The 19,294-nt window shown below is 38.7% G+C and overlaps 1 protein-coding gene across 1 annotated transcript; it reads left to right on the plus strand.

The window, feature by feature from the left end:
* The first annotated feature begins 5,782 nt into the window (after nucleotides 1-5,782).
* Nucleotides 5,783-15,366, plus strand: LOC124774822 (60S ribosomal protein L3). Its single transcript, XM_047249511.1, has 8 exons — nucleotides 5,783-5,864; nucleotides 6,166-6,358; nucleotides 7,015-7,183; nucleotides 12,396-12,531; nucleotides 14,023-14,209; nucleotides 14,531-14,733; nucleotides 14,825-14,980; nucleotides 15,166-15,366. The coding sequence occupies exons 1-8, from the start codon at nucleotides 5,862-5,864 to the stop codon at nucleotides 15,331-15,333; spliced, it is 1,215 nt and encodes a 404-aa protein (XP_047105467.1). The 5' UTR covers nucleotides 5,783-5,861; the 3' UTR covers nucleotides 15,334-15,366.
* Nucleotides 15,367-19,294: the final 3,928 nt, after the last annotated feature.

Raw genomic sequence — 19,294 nt, forward strand, 5'->3', positions numbered from 1 at the left:
GGGTGGTAGGGACAGAGCATCGAGTGACATTATACTGAGTGCACTCTCTGAAAATTACCTCGAGCAATTAAACAGAGAACCGACTCGTGGAGATAACATCTTGGATCTACTGATAACAAACAGACCCGAACTTTTCGACTCTGTATGTGCAAAACAGGGAATCAGTGATCATAAGGCCGTTGCAGCATCCCTGAATATGGAAGAAGTTAATAGGAATATAAAAAAAGGGAGGAAGGTTTATCTGTTTAGCAAGAGTAATAGAAGGCAGATTTCAGACTACCTAACAGATCAAAAAGAAAATTTCTGTTCCGACACTGACAATGTTGAGTGTTTATGGAAAAAGTTCAAAGCAATCGTAAAATGCGTTTTAGACAGGTACGTGCCAAGTAAAACTGTGAGGGACGGGAAAAACCCACCGTGGTACAACAACAAAGTTAGGAAATTACTGCGAAAGCAAAGAGAGCTTCACTCCAAGTTTAAACGCAGCCAAAACCTCTCAGACAAACAGAAGCTAAACGATGTCAAAGTTAGCGTAAGGAGGGTTATGCGTGAAGCGTTCAGTGAATTCGACAGTAAAATTCTATGTACCGACTTGACAGAAAATCCTAGGAAGTTCTGGTCTTACGTTAAATCAGTAAGTGGCTCGATACAGCATGTCCAGACACTCCGGGATGATGATGGCATTGAATCAGAGGATGACACGCGTAAAGCTGAAATACTAAACACCTTTTTCCAAAGCTGTTTCACAGAGGAAGACCACACTGCAGTTCCTTCTCTAAATCCTCGCACAAACGAAAGAATGGCTGACATCGAAATAAGTGTCCAAGGAATAGAAAAGCAACTGGAATCACTCAACAGAGGAAAGTCCACTGGACCTCATAGGATACCAATTCGATTCTACACAGAGTACGCGAAAGAACTTGCCCCCCTTCTAACAGCCGTGTACTGCAAGTCTCTAGAGGAACGGAAGGTACCAAATGAATGGAAAAGAGCACAGGTAGTCCCACTCTTCAAGAAGGGTCGTCGAGCAGATGCGCAAAACTATAGACCTATATCTCTGACGTCGATCTGTTGTAGAATTTTAGAACATGTTTTTTGCTTGAGTATCATGTCGTTTTTGGAAACCCAGAATCTACTATGTAGGAATCAACATGGATTCCGGAAACAGCGATCGTGTGAGACCCAACTCGCTTTATTTGTTCATGAGACCCAGAAAATATTAGATACAGGCTCCCAGGTAGATGCTATTTTTCTTGACTTCCGGAAGGCGTTCGATACAGTTCCGCACTGTCGCCTGATAAACAAAGTAAGAGCCTACGGAATATCAGACCAGTTGTGTGGCTGGATTGAAGAGTTTTTAGCAAACAGAACACAGCATGTTGTTATCAATGGAGAGACGTCTACAGACGTTAAAGTAACCTCTGGCTTGCCACAGGGGAGTGTTATGGGACCATAGCTTTTCACAATATATATAAATGACCTAGTAGATAGTGTCGGAAGTTCCATGCAGCTTTTCGCAGATGATGCTGTAGTATACAGAGAAGTTGCAGCATTAGAAAATTGTAGCGAAATGCAGGAAGATCTGCAGCGGATAGGCACTTGATGCAGGGAGTGGCAACTGACCCTTAACATAGACAAATGTAATGTATTGCGAATACATAGAAAGAAGGATCCTTTATTGTATGATTATATGATAGCGGAACAAACACTGGTAGAAGTTACTTCAGTAAAATATCTGGGAGTATGCGTGCGGAACGATTTGAAGTGGAATGATCATATAAAATTAATTGTTGGTAAGGCGGGTGCCAGATTGAGATTCATTGGGAGAGTGCTTAGAAAATGTAGTCCATCAACAAAGGAGGTGGCTTACAAAACACTCGTTCGACCTATACTTGAGGATTGCTCATCAGTGTGGGATCCGTACCAGATCGGGTTGACGGAGGAGATAGAGAAGATCCAAAGAAGAGCGGTGCGCTTCATCACAGGGTTATTTGGTAAGCGTGATAGCGTTACGGAGATGTTTAACAAACTCAAGTGGCAGACTCAGCAAGAGAGGCGCACTGCATTGCGGTGTAGCTTGCTGGCCAGGTTTCGAGAGGGTGCGTTTCTGGATGAGGTATCGAATATATTGCTTCCCCCTACTTATACCTCCCGAGGGGATCACGAATGTAAAATTAGAGAGATTAGAGCGCGCATGGAGGCTTTCAGACAGTCGTTCTTCCCGCGAACCATACGCGACTGGAACAGGAAAGGGAGGTAATGACAATGGCACGTAAAGTGCCCTCCGCCACACACCCTTGGGTGGCTTGTGGATTATAAATGTAGATGTAGAATACGTTTCGTGTCTTCGTAATATTGCTGGTCTCTTCGTTTACAGCTCCCACATCAAATGAAATCAAAACAGATTTCTGTGGCCGGGAGCCATCAACTGAATTAATATACATTCTCATAACCATGAAAGACCAAAACAAGTCAGTAGTTTCAATTTTCGGATCTTATATTATTTCCACGTTATTAGAAATCAACCATTAATGTATTAATGAAGCTATTTCTGTCAATTTTGTAGAGAAATTTGCTTCTATTAATTTTTTCCGCTGAGACAGTTTATTTGAAACGAAGTGTTCCATTGCGCACTATTGTCTACTTTCAATTTCGTTCAATTTCAAGTGCAAATTTTCATTTTCTGGGCTAAATGACGTCATTCCATAATAAAGAACCAAACATGAGAATACAGTACTGGACCTCCAAGAAAATTGGTATCACGAAAACCACATAGAAAAGCTGAATATCGGGTACTTCAGAGTGCATCTGGATGTAGAAATGTGCAATTTTAGAGCGGAATGAAGCATTTTAGTATGGTTTATGAAATTACGATGCTGCTGGAGTAATCTCTGATGTCCTGTTCCTTTTATGACACTGTAAGTTCTCTTAATGCTATATACGTGCGAACATACGTGAAAATTTACTTGCAGCTGACTAAGTAGGCAAATTTGGTCAGTAGTTTTGAACTAAATATCTTGTTTCAAATATAATGACAGCTGTAGCAGAGTTTTACAGATCTGCCTTCTGTGAAAGTGTTTTTCGATGACAAGGCACTTGTCTAGTACTTCCTCTAGGCCTGAAGTTATTTCTTAATTTGTGTTTACCTCTTAAATTTCTAGAATGCCATTCTATGCTAAATTATAGACTGGCAGCATACCGTGTTTTATCGTTTTAACACCCCACATGGCTTCATATTTATTCCTGGAGTAGAATGTAAACTGTCAGTTGTACAGTTTCTTTGCTTCACAGACAACCTTGTTAATTTTTTACACATTTTGAAATAGTCATGAAATTTATTGCCCTTTATTCTGGTGTAAGCTACACAAGAAACTTTCATTTTTTTCCGAAGAAATTTGTATTCCATCCTACTAGCTTTTTGCAGTGCTGTGTAGGTGTAAACCTGTTGGAAATGCTACAAAACAACATTGCAGAGTACGAATTAAAAAAAAATCTGTCAAAGTCACCCATAGCAAAATGTTATGGTACTTTGAGCTGTGAAGCCTAATTTTGAAATGATATTTTGCCCAAAACTGCTTCCTTATTTGCATCCTTTATCTGGGTGGGATATGATTAAACAATTGCTCTGTGTGTCCTCTCAACAACATGCCGGAGGGCTGCACAGGGTCACTTGATGCCCCACCACGCACGAAATTCTGCCAGAAGTGCGACGAAAAGCGTATGAGCAGAGCAAGCACCAAGCACAGGCTGCCTACGTCACCGTAGTTGCGCATGCGCTGTACAGCCTGTTGTCTTTCGCTGTCTGGTAACTGCTCAAACGTATATATATATATATATATATATATATATATATATATATATATATATATATATATATAAAACACACACACACACACATATATATATATATATGTTTGTGTGTGTGTGTTCTACTAGGCTTTGTAAGTCGTCATATGTCATTATAATTTCTTCAGTTTGAATAAAGGGTATTGATTATTGACTGATTGTACTATCGTACTTGTGTGGTTCTCAAACAAATGTTTCGTTTCAGAAAACTGCCTGTGATGTTTTGTCAACATGGTAGCAGACCGTGGTTGACTCAGTTTTCCTGAAGTGCGACATTTGTAGTCGATATTGAAGGTAACTCGTTTTTATAGAAGAGTAAAAGACGATACAATGGCTGACAAAAGACCCACTGGCAGAGGAAATTGGGGGACTTGGACAGATATATTGCCATCATCAGGTGCGTGGTCGATAGCCGAAATATTGTGTCCTATGCACAATCATACCATGCTGTTCACTCGAGATTTATTTCCTCAGAACTATTTTAGAGTGTATCGATCTCTTTGAGCTGATTAAGTCAGACGACAGTGGACAAAGTTACGAAACCGATCTTGCTAAATGGACCAAGTGTAATGCAAAGGCAAAGCACCTAATTCTATCTGAGAATGAAGTCTTTCGTGACAGGATTGTTGTATACAACATTCTTGGTCTTCTTACCATATCAATTCAGGGGAAGATCTCGAACTTTCGACGATTACCTCGATCGTCGCTCCTGACGAAGACGATGGAGGTAATCGTCGAAAGCTCGACATTTTACCCTGAATTGATGTGGCAAGAAGTCTGAGAATTGTTTATACAACGGCTGATTCTATCGTTTGATATCGAGCATTGAATTCGTGTTGGGGAACACAAGACTACTAAAGAGATAAGTTACATAAAATTTATGGTGTTCACTCAGCCCCAAAACATTGATCCACTTAGACAAAAATTTCATAACGTTGTTTGGGAAGCATCTGGTGGTATGCAAGGCCATTTAGCAAATTTAGCAAAGATTATGGCAAATCGTATTATTTTTTAATACCGGTATTGCAGTTTCTGATGCTACATCTAGTGACGAAAATTAACTTTATCGTTTAGCTGTGAAGGTTGTTCGTTAAGGAAAGTCTTGTTTTGTTGCTGAGACAGATGGCACTTTACAGAGATGGAATGAAAAAATGGGTGATCAGAATAAACATCGTGTGCACCAATTTTTGAGAGCCCCATGGTTTGGTGAGAGAGAGACTGATAGTAAATTTTGTGGGGGCTGCCTCAGTAGTAGATTTCATCGGCTGGTGTTTGGTGGAAGAGTGGAGAAACTCAATAAACCTAGAGACTCAGTGTATACACATGTTTTTCGACCAGTGGAAGAAAATTATTTTCAGAGTCATAGATACTTTTCTGTTTTTAAGGAAGATTTTTTTTCGGTTTTAGAGAAACGTACCTTTCACGACACAAAGAAGAAATTCAAGAAAAATTACCATTGTTCATTAAAATGATAAAGGCCGAAGTTATTCTGAAAGAATTAGGTACAGACAATGGCAAACGGTTCCATAATATGTAAATAAGTTTGTTGACTCAATTAGACTGAAAGATTCGATTATTGCACGATACACTCCTCAGCAGAATGGAGTTGCTGAGCGGGAAACGATATTGGTTATGCATTAACGATACTGCCGTACTAGTGTGGTTTTCCAAAAAAATGTTTCGTTTCAAGAAACTGCGTTCGCCGTTTTGTCAACAAACGTGAACCAATGGTAATCCATGAAATTTTTCATGAATACAGAATGTTGATGGAAATTTAAGAACTGAGCTAAAAAAGTAAATAGTCGGTTATGATACTTATAAATTAACGGTATAGCGAAAAGTGTCGTATTTTATTTTTAAACATTTTGTTGGGGTGGTGTCTTTTTTCCAAAGTTGTACTTTTCTGAACGTACCCAACCGGCAGTGACGTAAGAGGACTGAATTGTGGGTAGACACGCGAGAGTAAATAGGGCTGCCGTGGACAGGAAGTGTCTCATTTCATTCGTGTAGGCAAGATGGTGAGTATGGTCGGTGATGGAATTTGAGACAGCGGTAGTGTTTTTGTAATGTATGTAGTATTTTGTGTGTGGTTTGAATATTTTCTCCTGTAAGTGCTATAGAAAGTTGAAATTGTTAGCTGATTATGCTATTGCTGCAAAGATATTTAGTCTATGATGATTTAGCTGTGTACATGGTTAGACTTTCTGACCACGTGTGAGGAAATTGTCTAGGGCGGTCTGAGACTTGTGACTAATAATATATATTGTTAGCTATGTAATGCTTGTGCGTAAAAATAATTATGTATGTTTTCGTTTTAAGTCTCATCGAAAGTTCAGCGCCCCTCGCCATGGCTCTATGGGATTTTATCCGAAAAAGAGATCGCAGAGGCATCGTGGTAAAGTGAAAGCGTTTCCAAAAGATGATCCAACGAAACCTGTTCATCTTACTGCATTTATTGGCTATAAAGCTGGCATGACGCACGTGGTGAGAGAAGCAGATAGACCTGGTTCAAGTAAGTTCAATATTTAATTCATGTGGTGTTAAGTTCCGCCTCGTGGCACATATCGCGAGAAACGAAAGTTTCTTTGCTTATTTAAGAAGTAGTATTACTTTTGCGGTTGTTCTATAATTTGAGTAGGATTTGAAATTAACAATTGCTACAGACACCCTTAGTGAATGTGTTAAAATTGTTGAGGAGAAAATCTATTCCTTGTTGTGATACGTATGTACCATATAGATTTGATGGAAAGTGGCAATACAGAACATTGGTTGCTCTACATCAATGTCTTTTGTATGCACGCCCGACATAAAGGCAAGGCACAACTTTGTGGTCCATGTCTACAGGCTAGGAGCTGCTTGACATTGTGCAGTTTATTCCTAACTGTGGTGTCGTAAATTAACTCTGCTGCTTTTTTTGAAAGATGTGCAGGGGCACGGCATATTCCATAAGCTTTCAGGAATCCATTGGGTAATGACCTGGGAGAAAAGCCATGCTTGGCACAATACAATTTTTTCAAAATTTTGTTGGCTGAACGTTTGTGAAATGTTGCTGTCACTGTCTAATTGTTTAGAATAACGTTGTTTAATGTGGAAATAGCAATAATTTGTATTCATGACTTAATGTTAAAGGCTTTTATTTTCTATTATGCAAATTTTTTTTCTCTCCAGAGGTTAACAAAAAGGAAATTGTCGAAGCTGTGACAATTTTGGAGACGCCTCCAATGATCATAGTTGGTGTTGTTGGGTACATTGAAACTCCACATGGTTTAAGAGCCCTTCAGACAGTGTGGGCAGAGCACTTGTCAGAGGACTGCAGGAGACGTTTCTACAAAAACTGGTAAGTTTCGTTCTTTGCTAGGAAGCTAGATTTTTGTAGTGGTCTTGGAGTTAGATTTTTATAAGTTTGAGTGGGTTTTCAATATTTAGTCTTTGATTTGGCTTTAGTTGAAATTACAAGAAAGAAGCTAAATGTTGAAAATCGTGTAACAAGCTTTGTCTTACAAGAAATTGTTGATAGGAACACCCTTAGTTGTAACACAGTAACAATTAAGTGAGGGAGATGCTTTAGGGCTGGTAGTCATTATGCGGGGTTTCAGGTTCCATAATGTTGTGACACATCTATGTTAATTAGCGTTTTCTTATGAAGAGCAATTATACTGGAGTTGGTTTCAGAATTTGATCACTGTTCGTTTCCTGTAGTGTTTAAATCCTTATTTGTTAGTCTTTCTGTAGCTTTTATGTTACATTGAATGACTTAGTAGGCTGTTTCAGTGGATAAAATTCGTTTTAAAGGATTAAGTGGATTCACGTTTATGGGGTTTTTTTTTTAGGGATGAAGGTACATAAAATTTTTAGCAGCCATTGAGAAATCACACTCTGCCCCCAATATGGTTTGCATCTGGATAGCTTCATTGACTTGCTGCATGAATTATATTCTGAAAAGTTGGTGTAACATTTGACACAGTTACGCCCAATTACTGAATTTTCACTTAATGTTTTAAGTTTCTGGATGTTGTCTGTCGATTGGTGTAGTCGGAGTGTTGGATTACATATTGTTACCCCATAACTACTACGGGAATTGGCAGCACAGTTACAATGGAGGATCTCAGACCACCTGTGTATTTTAACAATTGTTTTGCTGAATATATGTTCTCATGACTTCTTTTCATCACTAAACTTCATACACGCAGACCTCATGGAAAGTTGAATGTTTTTAATCAATGCAAAGTTTTCATACATTTAGAAAAAGAAACTGACAAAATTTGCAGGCTTTTTGTGGGTTTCTCAAAATAACTCGTTGGGAATACTTTCTTCATTTGGTAGAAGTTGTATGAAGATTCAGTTTAGAGTTCACTGCTCAAAGTGGATTGGCTATTGCACTCCATAATTAAATAAAATGAAAATTTGTGCCACTTTCAACTTCTAAAAGCAACAGCACATTGATGTATGTGAGGTCTTTTCTTCGAAAGTTTGACACGATGATGATGATGATGATGATGATTTGCCAACGGGCTCGTGTGCATGTGCAGAGCTGAATTCGTGTATGAGTGCCTTCCTCCCGCTTCCGGGAACTTGACGCGTGGCTGTTTGGTGTATGAACAGTAGCAGGAAGTAGCCAGAAGCTACCTGGAAAAATTTTCCTGGTGCGCCCAAGCTGCCAGATTTGAGCATGTGCAGAGCAAGCTGAGTTATAGTGGGGGGGGTCCTTCCCCACGTGACCCGTGGCTGTGTACATGTTTTGTGTCTTCGTTTGCAGCTCCCACGTCAAATGAAAACAAAACAGATTTCTGTGGCCGGGAGCCATCAACTGAATTAATATACATTCTCATAACCATAAAGACCAAAATAAGTTAGTTTTTAATTTTCTGATTTTGTATTACTTCCACGTTCTTAGCAATGAACCATTAGTGTCTTAATGAAGCTATTTCTGTCTGTTTTATAGAGAAATTTGCTTCAGTTAATTATTTTCCGCTGAGGGAGTTTGTTTATTTGAAACAAAGTGTTTCATTCCGTGCTATTGGCTACTTTCAACCTCGTTCAGTTTAAAGTGCAAATTTTCGTTTTCTGGGACGAATGACGTTATACCGTAATAAAGAACCAAACATGAGAATACAGTACTGGACCTCTAAGAAAATTGGTATCAGGAGAACCACATGAAAAGCTGAATATTAGGTACTTCAGAGTCCATCTGGACATAGAAATGTGCAATTTTTAGAGCGAAATGAAGCATTTTAGTATGGTTTGAAAATTTACTTGAAGCTAAGTAGGCAAATTTGGTCAGTAGTTTTGAACTAAATATTTTGTTTCAAATATGACAGCTGTAGCAGAATTTTATAGATCTGCCTTCTGTGAAAGTGTTTTTCGATCACAAGGCATGTGTCTAGTACTTCCTCTGGGTCTGAAGTTGTTTCTTAATTTGTGTTTACGTCTTAAATTTATAAAATGCCATTCCATGTTAAATTTTAGGCTGGCAGCATACCATGTTTCATCGTTTTAACTTCCCACGTTGCTTCATATTTATTCCTAGAATAGAATATAAACTGTCAGTTGTAAAGTTTCTTTGCCTCACAGACAACCATGTTAATTTTTTCACATTTTGAAATAGTCATGAAATCTATTGTCCTCTATTCCGGTGTAAGCTACACAAGACTCTTTTTGTTGCAAGTAATTTGTATTCCATCCTAGCTTTTTGCAGTGCTGTGTAGATGTAAACCTGTTGGAAATGCTACATAACAGTATTGCAGAGTACGAATTAAGCAGAAAAACAATCTGACAGTCACCCCTTAGCAAAATTTTATGGTACTTCGAGCTGTGGAGTCTAATTTTGAAATGATATTTTGCCAAGAACTGCTTCCTTATTTGTATCCTTTATCTGTGTGGGATATAAAACAATTGCTCTATGTACAACTCAGTATGTCCTCTCAACAACATGCAGCACAGATGGCACAGCTACACATGGTCACGTGATGCTCCACTAGAAATACGACGAAAAGCATATGAGCGGAGCAAGCACCAAGCACGGGCTGCCTACGTCATCATAGCTGCGCATGCGCAGTAGAGCCTGTTTGGCGCTTTCTGGTAACTGCTCAAACAAACCTATAGTTTGAAAGGATGTGACCATTGCTGCCAATATCCAGAATAAATGTACACATTATCAAAGTAAATTGTCAGTGTCAGGAACTAAATTTTCAAGCCGTATTTTGCCAAGTTTGGCATATACATTCCAAAGCCGCATCCCCTATGGAAGGGTACAAGCATTTCATTACCTTCGTGTGAGCAGTTGCCAGATAGTAAGACAACAGGCTGTACTGTGCATGCACAGCTACGATGATGTAGGCAGGCCGTCTCGTTTTTGTGTGGAATGTCGTGTGTGGTGGGCATCAAGTGACCAGGGGGTTGTACCTGGAGCAATTGTTTTATCAGTTCTATCCAGATTAGGAATACAAATAAGGAAGCAGTTCTTGGCGTATTATTCATTTCAAAACTAAACTCTACAGCTCAAAGTACTATAACATTTTCCTATGTGGTAACTGACCGAATCTTTTTTTTTAATTTGTATTCTGCAATATTGTTATGTAGCATTTCCAGTCAGGTTTACATCACACAGCACTGCAATCAGCTAGTAAGACGAAATACAGTTAATTTTGTAGCTCACACCAGAATAAAGGACAATAAATTTCATTGCTATTTAAATGTGAAAAAAAATTAACAAGTTTGTCTGTCAGGCAAAGAAACTGTAAAACTGAAAGTTTATGTTCTGCTCTACGAATAAACTAGAGGAAGTACTAGACAAGTGTCTTGAGATCAAAAGACACTGTTCCACAGAAGGCAGACTTGTAAAATTCTCCTACAGCTGTCAATATATTTGAAACAAAATATTTACTTCAAAACTGCTGATCAAATTTGCCTGCTGAGTCAGTGCTACGTATGTTCGTATGTATATAACATTGAAATCTTAGTGTCATAAAACAAACAGGACATTAGACTCCTCCAGCAGCATTGGAATTTCATAAACAATACTAAAATGCTTCATTCCATTCTAATTGCACATATCTATGTCCAGATGCACTCTGAGGTGCCTGATATTCAGCTTTTCTATGTGGTATTCGGGATACAAATTTCCTTGGTGGTCCAGTACTGCATTCTCATGTTTAATTCTTTATTGTGGTATGTCGTTCGTCCCAGAAAATTCAATTTGCACTTGAAATTGAATGAAGTTGAAAGTAGCCAATAGTGCGGAATAAAACTAACTTATTTTGTTCTTTCATGATTATGACAATGTATATTAATTCACTTGATGGCTCCCAGCCACAGAAATGTTTTTTCGTTTGACGTGGGAGCTGTAAACGAAAAGACCAGCAATATCACGAAACATACACGGGTTACGTGGAGGAAACTATAACTCGGCTTGTTCTGCGCATGTGGGAATCTGGCAGCTTGGGCGAGCCAGAAAAATGTTTTCGGGTAGCATCTGGCTGCTTGCTGCTAGTGCTCATACGGCAAACAGTCTCCCGAAGTGGGAGAAGCACTACTCGTACACTAATTCAGCTCTGTGTATGTGCATGAGCTCGTTGGCAACTGATCAAACGAACCTCCTGCCTCCAAAACAGCAGGGTTTTCTCAGACTTTGTGCCATTTGTTGCAGTCCAGGAACCTGGAAGACAATGTTTGTCGTCTTGTGTTCTTAAGTTTGCTGGTGGCTGCTGTTTTCTCCAGGAAAGCATCTGTTCCTACCAAAGAACTAAATTTCTACCTTGTCATCTGCTGTCACATCTTCATCACTTTGTTTCCTGCTCTGAATTAGTGTTGTGATCACTGAAGATATCTAAATTAGGGTCATTATCACTGTCATAAGTCTTGCACTGAGCTGTTCTTGAATGTCCACATCTGTCTCGTGTAAAACACCTTCCATATAAGATCCAGCTTTTCCCACCAAGGAAAATCTTGGTAGTATTGAACAGAACAGTGATATTCAGATACTATATCTGTGTCACTAAAGGCCTATAGATCAACAACAATGGAAGAGTTGTGATGTGTAGCTTGTCAACCAGTAGGAAAGTACATAGTCCACTACACTTCGAAGGGGTGTGTGAAATATAGATAAAGGTAGTGGTTTGAGAGACAGTCCATAGCAGGTCAATTGTAATTTTGCTTTAAAGCTCATTAATTTTTTTGTGTGCACACTTTGTTGATACATAATATGTGAATGTCTGATTTGAGCATTCTGTCCTAGCTGTTAAATTTTTGCCTCTGTATTTGCTTTTCCATTAGTACATGGCTATTTTAAATTAATTAAAACTAGTTTTGAGCTGAAAAGCCATCATAAGTGTAGTTGTTAAAGAAATTGTGTACAGCTTCTAATGATTCATATTAAAGCTCTCCACTCAGATGATGAGAGCAATAACAGCTCATCATGGAAGTTATTCCAGTTGGGCGAAGAAGATTCATCTCCGCTCATAATGAAGAGATGTTCTTCTGTGTCAATCTGGTTTCCCTATCCCGGCATTCCATCACACCTTGTACAATCCCCTGAGTTGTTTTTTCAACAGGTACAAGTCAAAGAAGAAGGCATTTACAAAAGCTTCAAAGAAGTGGCAGGATGACTTGGGTCGTAAATCAATTGATCGTGACTTCAAAAAAATTGAAAGATACTGCAAGGTGATCAGAGTGATTGCCCACACACAGGTGAGTAGAGTTGAAAATTTGTTAACTTTCCCAGTTGATGCTTGGTGCTGAGGAACAGTTTCGGCTGAACTCAGTTACCATTGTGGCCCTGGAGCTGCTTTGTGCAGTCTATTCCTTGCCACAGCATCATACAGAATCTCTGTCCCCCATTTTTTTGGGAGTGTGCAGAGGCACGGCATATTCCATAAGCTTTCAGGAGCCCATTGGGTGGGGACCTGGGAGACAAACCATGCCTGGTACAGCTGCTCTTGTTGACTTAATGTAATGTGAATTTTCTTTTGGAAGCACTTCATAGGCATTAATATGTATGTAGCAGATTGATGACAAATGTAATGTCTCTGTCTTTGCACTGTAATTGATCATTTAGGGTGCCAATTCTAACTACTGGAAGCAATTTGACTTGTTACACATGTTGAATTTGATTTTATTTTCAAATGATGGAACACAGCAGTCAGCCTTTTTGTTTAATGTCTTATGAGGCAACTCTAGATTTCAGCTAGTGACTAGCCTTTGTCAGTGCACTTTCATAGTGTCATTCTCTTGGTATGTCAGTCCCCTGTTCAGGCTTCTGTTGCAGCTTGTTGAAGCCCCAACAACTGGGGACTGACTTAGCTAGGATGGGCATTGATACTATGAAATAGTGCACTGATAATGGGTAAGTACAAACTGAAATCTAGATTTACCCAATAAAGCCTGCAAGAAAAGGAAAAGGATGACTGACTGCTGTGCTTTGTCATATAGTTATTGAGTGCAACCACACATGGAATGGAAGGGAACTTGATTTTATTTGCACTTTGCTTGTGAACTTTCTAGTTTGTTAATAACAATGCATTAAACTACATAGCAATGGGCCATTAGGGAGTTACTTAACAGTAATTGGTTTTGTTTTACTGTGTTTATGGGTAAGCATATCACTGTTGTATATGTTGTTGAATGTGACTTTTAGACCTATGGGAAGTATACATATGACCGAAAAACATTTTAGAGGTCCTGGGAACTCTGCTTTTCAATGGAGTTTCTTCCCAGAAAGCTCAGGAAGTAGGTTGCCACAACATACACTGTGGGAAGTCTGCTTGCTACCAACTTGGGTTTCCCGTAGATTTTTGAAATATGTTACTGCCTCTGGATTTGCCTGGCTCTGTAGCAGGTCTATAAAAACTGCTCCAACAATAAGTTTTCTGTAAAGTGATTAATGTTGTCATGTGAAGTTGGGGGGGCAAAACATTTGCCTTTTCTTAAGTGGGGAAATGACCACAAAGATAAGTTCACAAAAGGGTTGAGAGATGCACACATTAAGTTTTTAGTTCTAAATTGCAAAATATAAGCAGTTGTAAGCAATTCTAATAAGATTCAAAAATAAATTAACTTCACTGAGTCACTCAAAAGTGTGAAAGGGTTTAGTGTTTTAGTTCCTACGCCATATCAAATTAATTGCTAATAAATTTGTTCATTTTGTGGGTCAAGAAGTTAATCTTTGATTTCTATTTCCAGATGAAACTATTAAAGCAAAGGCAGAAGAAAGCCCACATAATGGAAATCCAACTGAATGGTGGTTCAATTGCAGACAAAGTTAAATGGGCACGTGAACACCTGGAAAAACCTATACCTGTTCAGCAAGTGTTTGCTCCTGATGAGATGATAGATGTGATTGGTGTTACAAAAGGTCATGGCTACAAAGGTATGATGACAGTTCATTTCAATATAAGTTTTGAACTTTTGAGGATGTGATGAAACAAATTGTGCATTGCAGATGCATTTTTATGTTGATATTAACAATGTTGCCTTCCTACTGACAGCCTCAGTCTTATGCATGTTTGTGAAGTGTGCCAAAGTTATGAGAGTAAATGAACTCAATGTTGAAATCATTAAAAGTGTGACAATGAATACTAATTGCCTTATAGATTACTTGTATAGACATTCCTTTTATTGTCCCCTTAATTGTCTTGATAAAGGAACTGTCACCTAGGTATTATTAACTGCTAAATCTTATTTGTTTCAGGTGTTACATCTCGTTGGCACACAAAGAAGCTGCCTCGTAAAACTCACAAGGGTTTGCGTAAGGTTGCTTGTATTGGTGCATGGCATCCTAGTAGAGTATCATTCACAGTAGCCAGAGCTGGCCAAAAGGGTTACCACCACAGAACAGAAATGAACAAGAAAATATATCGCATTGGTCAGGGAATTCATGCGAAAGATGGGAAGGTGAGTTCCATATTTTGATGTTGTAAAGAACTAAGTGTTTGCTGTCTTGATTGTAAAGATAATTTTAAGATTTTTTTTTCTTTTCTTGCAGGTGGTGAAAAACAATGCATCTACTGAATATGATTTAACAGAGAAGACCATTACTCCAATGGGAGGTTTCCCACATTATGGTGAAGTCAACAATGACTTTGTTATGATAAAAGGCTGCTGTATGGGGCCAAAGAAGAGAGTTATAACTCTGCGAAAGGTAAGATGGTGATAACAATGTTAAGAATGGTTAGTAATGAGATTTAGCATGATGATTTTACAGTAGAGCCAAAAGGATTCTGCTATAAATTTGATGATCAATGATAGGACTGAGTTTAACTTCATGAATGATGTTTGCTGTACTAAGAACTGCAAATGTATGACAACCTGTATTTATTTTTGCAGTCACTCCTTGTGCACACGAAGAGGAAGGCTTTGGAAAAGATCAACTTGAAATTCATTGATACTTCATCAAAGTTTGGCCATGGACGGTTCCAAACTGCTGCTGACAAAACATCATTTATGGGCTTGCTTAAAAAAGATCGTATTAAGGAAGATACAGCTGTTGCATAATGTTTTGATTGAAATAAAATGGAATTGACAAGATGCATTTTTTATTAATAAAGTTAAAATCCCTAGATGTATACCAGTGGTTTAAATTGTTTAGATTTCATGAATATACTGGTTCTTCCACTTTTTATTGACATAAACTGAGGATTTGCTTGTGAGACAGTACAAATTTGTATTGGATATACTTACAAACATAAGCTGATGGTCATTATGAGAAGACAGTAAAAGTAACTACCTGAATTGTAGTTACATTTTTCACCATTATCATTCTTTGCACAAACAAAATGCAGTGCAAACTTGTCTTTGAGCATGTGTATGGACATACCCATGTAAGTAAAATAAATAGAACCAAATGATACTAGGGAAGTTTTTGCATATTCATTCTAAATTCTCCAATTTCAGCTCCAATAAACAACTAAAAAAAATTAGAGATGTGACCAGTATAATGAATTGGCAAACATTTTGTCTTGGAATAGACTTACCCTTGCTCTTTGTATGCATGCTCAGGTTGTAGTTGGCTGGGTTTCTTTTATTGCAACTACCCTGTATCGAGAAAAATTTGTAAGGCCTGCATGTTATCACAATTTTTTATCTGTAGGGAAGGAAACTGGTTATCTGCCATTTTAAACCAATTGTGAAACTGGTAAATAATAGCAAAAGATAAAATGTTCAGTGCAAATATACTTTCACAATTGAAAGAGTAGACAATTATACACAGCCTTCGCAGCTGCTGCACGAGTTTTTATTGAATGTGATGAAAAGCTGTAATTTCTGTATTGCAGTATAGGAAGCAGACTTTATGGCAGTAAATACTGAATAGACATTTTGTTAACTGTTGAATGTACAAAAATCTGTTAGCTTCATTGTGTAGAACAGCTTTGGAATCTTTGCAGAATGTTGGTGTTGAACTAGTGGTGGAAATACAACAAAACTTAGTACACAAGTACATTAAATATTTTAGCAGTTAAGTTAGTATTGTTTGACTGTTTTTCTTTACAGCCCCTCTTGTATCAATGAAGTTGACATTGAAAGACTTGTCCTTTCTGAAGTTCGTAAACATGTCAGTGTGATTTCTCTTCATGTTGGGCACTATTTAATTGTGATTTGACACTATGAACTTGCTGTGTATGTGATGTTTAATTTTGGCTTCAGAGTGTAAAACAGTTTTAACTCGGATGCTATAGAAATTATTTTGTGGATCACTGTAGAGCTGAGTAACTATTACAAAGCACGTTTGTTGTACGTAATTGTGTAACTTGAGATTGAGCCGCCTTGAAACAGTATAGTTTGTTAGTTTAAAAGTTCGTCACCTGCATACTTTTAGTTTAAAAGTTCGTCACCTGCATACTGGTATAGCCTTTGGTAGGATGGAAACTCAAGGCTTTTGAGGCAGTTTCTCACCTGTTGCACTTCTGTCTGAGCTTGTCATGCTCTTCCACTGCTAGTGCATGCAACAGAAAATTGGATGTATTGTGTGCCAAGACATGCATGCTGTCAGTTGAAGTTAAGAAAGCTAGAGTTGAAGTGCTAACCATTCAGTTTCAGTAGTAGAAGTTAATGTATTAAGTTTAGACCCTGACCCTTGCATATTCATGAATGTTTGCCATAACTGACAGTATTTAAATTTACCTGTGGCAAGCATGCTTTGTTAATGTGTAATTTAGAGAGCTTATGTCTGTGATGGAGCTACGTGGGTGTTTTGCCTTGACATTTGCTGAATGTGTCTTGATTGCTATCTGCAATGTCCCTTGGTTGGTGTAGGAACTCTCATTGCTAGATGAATATAATTATAGGCAACTTTGTGCTGGAAAATGGCCGGATAAGCATGTGCAGTTAAAAAATTAGATCGGCTTCATTGTTTTTTTTCCAAAAACTCTGTTTTATAACTTCATAGGTTTTTTACTATGAAAGTGACAGATTGCTTGTCTATATGAACTGTACTCTTACAAAACAACATTCATCCTGCTGGGAAATTTACGATTAACTTTCGAAGAAAAATTAGAGTATGTGATAAAGTTCGTGGTGCCCTCCATCGGTAATGCAGGGATTAAATTTGGTTTTGGCCCATCCTTAGCCTTGATGACAGCTTCCACTCTCGCAACGTGTTCAATCAGGTGCTGGAAGGTTTCTTGGGGGATGGCAGCCCATTATTCATGGAGTGCTGCACTGAGAAGTATAGGTGTCGGATGGCGAGGCCTGGCAGTCTGTGTTCCAGAACATTCCAAAGGTGTTCTGTAGGATTCAGGTCAGGACTGTGCAGGCCAGTCCATTACAGGGTGTTATTGTCGTGTAACCACTTGGCCACAGGCTGTGCATTATGAACAGTTGCTCGATCATGTTGAAAGATGCAATCCCAATCCCCGAATTGCTCTTAAACGATGGGAAGTAAGGAGGTTTTAAAAGAAAATTGTAGGCTTGTGCTGTGATAGTACCACACAAAACAAGGGGTGCAAGCCCCCTCTATGAAAAGCATGACCACATAACACCAACCGCTCCAAATTTTACTGTTGGTACTATACACGCTGGCAGATGACGTTCATCGGGCATTTGCCGTACCCATTCCCTGTCATTGGATCACCACATTGTGTTCAGTGATTCGTCACTAGCACACATACTGCAATTCGTAGCTCACATATTTTTCCACTGTTCAATTGTCTAGTGTTTACACTCTTTATGCCAGGTGAGGCGGTGTCTTATTTAGCGGTGTGGTGTGGCTTATGAGCAGCTGCTCGTCCATGAAATCAAAGTACTTTCACCTCCCACTTATGTCATAGTACTTGCAGGGGATCCTGATGCAGTTAGGAATTTCTATGTGATGGTCTGGATAGATGTCTATTACACATTATGACCCTCTTCAACTGTCGGTGCCCTTGTCAGTCAAGACTAGGTCGACCTGTACACTTACGAGCTGTACATTTACCTTCACGTTTCCACTTCTCTATCACATTGGAAATAGTAGATGCTTAGGACTGGAAATCTCGCATACAGAGGTTTGATACAAGTGACATCCAGTCACCGGACCATGTTCAAAGTTTGCAAGTTCCGCAGAGTGCCCCATTCTGCTATCTCACGATGTCCAATGACTAATGAGGCTGCTGATATGGAGTGCCTGGTAGTAGGTGGCAGTGCAATGCACCTAATATGAAAAACGTATGTTTTTGGGGTATTCGGATACTTTTGATCACATGGTGTACATAGCTCTGAAATATTCATTTTTTTGTGGCACTGTAATTCATCCTCAGTCTCAAGACTGATCTAAACAGTTTATGGAATCGTGTGTATGTAACAGTGGAAAATTATGTAACTATTTTTTTTTTATCATTTACTATTTTTGTCTGTTGTGTGCTGTATTTTTGCCTTAGTGTAATTCACGAAGGTAATAAGCAGCACTTAAGACTTCCAATCTTTGTCATTCCCAAGTTGTAAGTTACATCCTGAAGATGAATAAGCAAATGTGATTATGTGGATGATGCAGCGTAATGTGCGATAAACTGCAATCCAAATGACGTGTGGTGAAATAGGCACTGTCATGTAGAGCATGTTGTGCAACAGGTTGTGTCGACAATAAACAACCACTGCCTATGCCCATTTATCCTAACTGATAACTTGGGGCTGGTCGTGCTGATGTTAAAGATCAAACATCGTTTACATAATTGTTGGTATATGATGTGTTGTTTCCCAGATGGCTCTCCATTTGATAGTATGTCTGGACAGTTACAGAGCTGGTGGTAGGATGCATAGGACATTGCGGTGGGGTGGGGTTGGTGTGCTGCATTGCAATTTATTTATTGATGTGCACCTTTCTTGGTAAAGTGTCCATTCACCAGCTGTTGCTCTGCATTTGTAGATACTATGTATACAACGAGAAAAGCAGCATTAAAGAAAACCACCGTCTAGACTTAGACGACAAAGCCCATGTAACTCAAGTAACAAGATAAACCTGTAAATCTCTCTTAATAACGGA

The sequence above is a fragment of the Schistocerca piceifrons genome, chromosome 2 (assembly GCF_021461385.2).
Source record: "Schistocerca piceifrons isolate TAMUIC-IGC-003096 chromosome 2, iqSchPice1.1, whole genome shotgun sequence".
Taxonomy (NCBI): Eukaryota; Metazoa; Arthropoda; class Insecta; order Orthoptera; family Acrididae; genus Schistocerca; species Schistocerca piceifrons.